Source organism: Quercus lobata, chromosome 3, assembly GCF_001633185.2.
Source record: "Quercus lobata isolate SW786 chromosome 3, ValleyOak3.0 Primary Assembly, whole genome shotgun sequence".
Classification (NCBI taxonomy): Eukaryota; Viridiplantae; Streptophyta; class Magnoliopsida; order Fagales; family Fagaceae; genus Quercus; species Quercus lobata.
The window spans coordinates 71,412,318-71,418,829 of record NC_044906.1 but is presented as its reverse complement, the minus strand read 5'-3'; the positions used below and the strand labels follow the sequence as shown (position 1 = coordinate 71,418,829).

The window sequence follows — 6,512 nt, the reverse complement described above, 5'->3', positions numbered from 1 at the left end:
GGAGGGGAATTTTCCCTTGACCCATAGGAAAAAAAAAAAAAAAAAAAAACCATATAATCTATGAGAATTCTCTGCAATTTAATTGATTGACACTTTATGATATTTCTAATGAAAATATTAAGGGTTCAAATATCTCATCCTCTTTTGTAACTAAAAAAAGAAAACTCTCGCATGCAAAATGAGTTTCTTTCACTTGTTTATGATTTGCACAATTGTGGATTTTATAAATTCTTTCTCAAAATTAAATTTACTGTTACTTATGTTGATCTTTTATTTAATACTTGTTAAACTTATCACTATATATTATCAAATTTGAAACTAATAGCAATGTGTAAGGTGTTGTTTATCATTTCATCATAAAATTATTATAATAAAAAAGGTGTTGTTTATCATATAATAATAATAATAATAATAATAATAATATATTTAGTTTTCTTTTTAATCTAAAATATATTTTGGTTTACTTAGAAGAAGTTAATAAAAACCATATACAATATTATATACGAAGATCACTGTTAAGCATATAACGTTTTGAACAATTTAGTCAACTTATCATCTCATAAAGAAGTGGAAAAAATTGTATCTTTAATATTGTTGAGGTGGTAAGTTGAAATTGGTGAAACATTAATTTTACATGAACTTGTTGCTAACATTGTTTTAATCATGTTTCAAAAAAAAAAAAAAAAAAAAAAAAAAACATTGTTTTAATCACAAAACGTCATTATATACCAATAACAACATGTTACTAGAGCAAGTTGGGTAAAAAGGGTTATTTAACTTCTTCTTCTTCTTCTTCTTCTTCTTCTTTTTTCCAAAAAGTTATTTCACTAATCGTATTATGAATAAGGTTGTTGTTTTTAAGTAAAAAATAGGGTTGTAAATCAATCAAAATCTTAGTGGACCCCTAAATATATGTCATCAGTTTTGTGAGCACATTAACTTAACCCTTTAATGTATTTTCACTTTCCATGCAAACTAACACTTGGAAATTCTTGAAATGTGAGTATGACTACATTGAATCCAATAATAATTTATCATTTTTTTAATAGTAAAAGTAGTGCTATTTGATTTTTTAAATACCTGATTTCTTATAGCTAACTAAAAATTAGAAGGAAACAGTGGATTCATTGGGAGAGATCCATGTATCAATTACTACAGAGTTTTCTAAATTGACATAATTTAACCATGTTCTTAGCATTTCTCATGTTTAAAATCATATTTCCCCATATATCCATTCTTGAAGTTTGAGTGTGACCACATTGAATCCAATAATAATATATAATTTTTTTAAAAGTAAAAGCAATGCTATTTGGTTTTTTAATACCTCATTTCTTATAGCTAATTAAAACTTAGAAGGAAATAGTGGATTCAGTGGGAGAGATTCCTGTTTCAATTATTGGACTATAAAGATTTTTGAATTGACATCATTTAACCATGTTCTTAGCATTTCTCATGTTTCAAATCATATTTCCCCATTCATTCAGGAAGATTTAGTGACATATGCTTGGTTTCAATTTGCATGCAACATATCGGCATCTAGATTTTCATAAAATAAATCATTATAAATGTTTGGGCCTTAAATATTGCAGGCTTTGTCTTTCAAAAACGGCTTTTCTCACTCATGAAAATAAATATCTTTCTGAAAAAGACCTTGAATAATTGAATACCAAAACTTAGGTGTCAATATATGAATCTCATAATTTCATTTGTTTGAATTGTTTGACGGTCAATAAAAATAAAATAAAATAAAAGTTTACTTCAACATCATCTATTATTCACATTATACCTTTCAAAAACATTAGAGATAGGGGTTCAGGTGATAACCCAACAATGATGACATTTTTTGTGACATCAATTAAAAAGATAATGGATAATATGACTTCAAATAGGGAAAATAAGAAGAGCAACAACATGTAGCCCCTATTAATCTATTTTAATCTATAACCAACCCTGAAAATTTGGAGTTAAGGTTGGATGGTTGTTGTGTCAGCATATGGCTTGAATGTAAAGTTATTGAGTTGATTTTTGGTAGAGTTCGAATTAGCTAGAATCATGTTTTTAACCCTAGATATCTCTTGTAGTGTGCAACTATTAGAATAGAGAGATATCTCTTTGAAGGTTCTGTTGCGACAAACTAGAACTAGAGTAAAAAAAAAATTTATAGTCTTTGTTATTTACAAGAGGTCTATGGGTGTATTTGAGTTTTGTGAGAATGCCTTCTTTGTATCTTCATATTTGTTATTGATATTTTCTCTTCATCACCTCCAATGTAGGTAGGCCTAAGGCATCCTCAGGCCTCAATTAGTTGGAAGTGAAATAGGGAGGATAAATAAAAAATAAAAAAAAAAAGAGAAAAAAAAAAAAAAAGAGAAAATAGGAGAAATGGGTGTTTAGTTGGGATGGAGACTGGAAAGAAATTTTGGTGAGGCCCCGGTGTTTTCTCTCCTGGCCCACCAAAATTCCATCTCTCTAATTTAGAGAAAAAACTTAGGAGACTTTATTTTAACCCAATCAATTACATTTTTTCTCCTCTTTTTGTAACGTTGAACATGGAAATCTCAAGTAACCGTTGGCATTTGACTCTGCTTCAACCTACTTAATAATATTTTCTTGTTTTTTGGTTCTCGTTGTTCATCACTTTTTTCTTTTCATGTTTTTTTTTAATTATATCTTTTTTGTCTTCTTGTTTTTGCCCCACCTTTTGTCTTTTTCATCTTTTTATTTTTCTGTTTCTTCTATTCACTATTGGTTCACTTCATTGTTTTGGGTTTCTTTTTTCTTTGTTTTTTTAGTGCTCATCTCACTTTTTGTCTTCTTCTATCTTTTGTTTTTATCAATTTCTTTAATAGTTTCCTTCTTTCTTTCTTTTTTCACCAGTTTTGGATTTGGCTTCTGCCTTTTAAAATAATAACTTAAAAAAAAGTGTAATGTCCATATATAATTTTTTAAATAAATAAATAAGTGTATAAAAAATTGTGTTATCCTTTTGTTTTATTTAATAGGGACATAATTATAAATTTATATCAACTTCATTTTTCATAGTTTTTCATCTCTCTACTTTTCCATCCACCCAACCAAACACATATGAGAGAAAACTAAATTTTTTCTATCCTCTCACTTTTCTATCCCCTCTTCATTTTCTCTCTTCTCACTTTTCCATCCCTCCAACCAAACGGATCCTTAGTATTTTTTTTATATATATTTGTATCTATTTTTCTTTCAATTTATCTTCTTTTTTATATTTGTTTTGGAAATCTTTCTAAAGTTTATAAAATTTTTCATAATCAATCTTATGTGTGAATGTTTACAGAGGCACTTTCACACAACAAGTTGTATATCTCTAAAAGAAATTCTATAATTTTAATATGCTTTTCATTGTACTTTATTGCAAATTTACTAAATGTTAACTCCTTTTTCTTGCGGTTAAAATTATTTTCCTTATCTTTTTGGGGGTGGCAAAGAATAACTTTGTCAATTAATCACTACTAATATTTTCTAACCTAGAATGAGAAAGAAGAAAGAAGTAAATTATAAATTGAAGGAAGAAGGAGAAGCACAGGACCGGCACAAGGCCAAGGCCTAAGGCCCCCACTACAAAACATTTCCACCCTTTCATAAAAAAAATGTCGCACCCTACATTATAAAAAATGCCCAAATCTTATGATAATATTATTTTTTTAAACAGTTGTGCACTATTTTTCTCATGAGTGATGCTAAGGTTATTACAAATTTATTTCATAACACTTACAAATAAATGAGCTACCAATCAAAAAAAAAAAAAAAAAAAAAAAAAAAAAAAAAAAAAAAAAAAAGAAGGTAATGCAAACATTCATTAATTAAATTGTTAAAATTCATAATCACATTCATTGTTACATTAATTAGTAAACATTTTGTAGTAAAATTTGTAATAGCTTTCATATTTTCTTTTTCTTATCTCCATCAAAGCCTCCAAAATACTAGACCAATAAAAACTTAACCCAATCGAAATCTTATAATGTTTGGGGGGGAAATCATTAAAAATGTGCTACTTCATCAATGATAATTAATTTCCTCTAATAATTTGAGACATTAATTTTTATAAACTAATATCCTACACAGTAGACTGTTAACATTAGCCACCTAATCTCCTAAATAGTCATACACCGAACAATCTTTACTTTCTTAATACTAAAATATAAAATTAAAAATTAGATTACAACTTTACTAAATCATGCGTTACCTTGTTAAATTTTATGCTTGAACTATAATAATTAATTCTCTACATGAAGTTAACTTTAGTTTAGTTAGTATCTATTCATCAAATAATATATTTCACTCTTCAAATTAATCTTGACTTAATTAATATTAAATAAAATTATTTAATTTATATTTTTTATGAATAACTTATTTAATCTATATTTGAATATAAAAACCATTATTTAAATTTATGGCCTTAATTTTCAAATTATATTGAGCCGACTCCAGAGGAGAAGAAGAAGATTTCCCATACCTGTTACCAAGAAGCTTATGTAGTTTGATAATGAGATCTTCTTCATCCTCAGAAAAGTTGCCTCTCTTGATATCTGGCCTTAGATAATTCAACCAACGAAGCCGGCAACTCTTCCCACATCGCCGCAGCCCTACAAAATAAGAAGTGTCAGTGTGTATAATCGACAGAAGAGAACCATTTTGAGAGAAGAGAGAATATATAGTGCATATTGTTAGAAGTTAGAACCAGCTCTTTGAGGCAGGTCTGTCCATTTCCCTTCGCCATGGATTTTAATGTAGTTTTTAAGGATCTTATCTTCCCATGCAGACCATGCTCCTCTGATTACACCTTTCGCACAGCATGGCCTCCTTCCCATTTCTGCTCTCTGACAACACTTTTTTTATTTTCTCTCTTTTAGGCTTTTGCTTCCACTACTCTCCCACTCTACAAGGAGCTCCAAACCTTCTTAATTATATAGATGTACAACAGAAGCTTGACACGACTGAAATTATTATTTTATTTATATATTAATTATAACAATAATATTATATTCAGCAAAAAAAAAATTATTATAATTTGGCACAATTTTTTTTCACAACTCACCATATTGTGAGTTGTAATTGGTAAAAGTGTATCTCCATATGATCCACTATCACACATTTATTAATTATAACTCGTCATGTAACAAATTATTGCAAAAAAATATGCCAAATTATGTGTCCTTACCATTACGCTTCTTTTCATCTTAAATTTTTACTGACTAGAAACTGAACAAGCAAGGCTACAAGCACTACTATTTTATTTTATTTTATTTTTATAGAATTGAATATGATGAATGATGGTGCAGATATATATATATATATATATATATATTATATAGTGCCTAAATGCGGTTGGGAATGGGTAACGTAGGAATGTAACATTTTTTTTTCTAATTAATATTATAAATTTTATCTGTAACATCACTTGTATATCGTTGTTATTACTTCGATTGATCCCAGGGACACCGATATATTATTACTATATGGATTTTAATAATATGTATCCTTAGGATACATATTAATTTTCATTTTTAAAAGAAAATTTCTCGAAAATTAAAAAAATAATAATAACTTTTTCAATTTTTAAAAAATTATTTTTAAAAATAGAAAATTTAATATGTGCCTAACCAGACTCTTACTATATATGGGTGATGCAGTAACTTGTATGAGATTTGTTGAAATGAAGAGAGTTGAAAATTTATACCGTGTTGGTTGGGCTGTCTATGCTAATTAGAAGCTCACCGACGTTTCTCCTATTCTTCACTGTCGACACCATTGGATTTGACAGTTCCGACTGGCATTCTTCCTGACCCCACCAAATCCCACCAAAGGAGGGGGGTGGGTTCTAGGCTGCCACTGACAAAAATAATAGTGTTGTACCTTGTACTTGATTTTAAGGCATTTAGTACCAAAACTAGTATAATGAGTGGTGGCATTGGAACTTGAACTAAGGAAAAGAAGGATTACTTTTTCGATCTAACAAGACAATGAGAACGTTGTCCTTTAATTTTTTTAACAAGTCAGATCTAACAAAACAAAATGACAATGTTATCCTTCAATATTTTGAATAAGACAAAAATGCACTTTTTACAATTTTCCTCAATTTTCTATTTCATCTTCCACTAATACTTACTTTTATCAATATTTACTTTTTTTTCTTCTCCACTTTACCAATATTATAGAAAAAAACTAAAAGAAGAGTTCAATGTTCAACAAAAAGACAAGAAAGAAAAAAGAGTTCAATGAATTATCAAAGAATATCTACAAGAATATAGTGTTCAAAAAATTATAAATAAGGTACATATATTTCTTTTTTTCTTAATTTATTTTTCAAATATATTGAAATATGATGTTAATATTTATTTATCATTTTTGTTAAATTATTATAGAATCAATGGATGAAAATTTTGTTGAGAAGAGTTCAATGAATGATCAAAGAATGTCTACAAGAATATAATGTTCAAGAAATTATAAATAAGGTACATATATTTCTTTTGTTCTTA

General features: G+C 27.9%; 1 protein-coding gene across 1 annotated transcript in view; it reads right to left on the bottom strand.

Annotated features, from left to right (window-relative positions):
• The window catches only part of LOC115981398 (transcription factor MYB114-like), a 69,981-nt gene extending 65,137 nt beyond the window's left edge, over positions 1–4,844 (bottom strand). The window contains exons 1-2 of the mRNA XM_031103535.1: positions 4,715–4,844; positions 4,490–4,619 (exon numbers count right to left, since the gene is read on the bottom strand). Coding sequence (XP_030959395.1) covers positions 4,490–4,619; positions 4,715–4,844 — 260 coding nt within the window. The remainder of the gene's footprint in view (positions 1–4,489; positions 4,620–4,714) is intronic.
• Between the last annotated feature and the right edge of the window lie 1,668 nt (positions 4,845–6,512).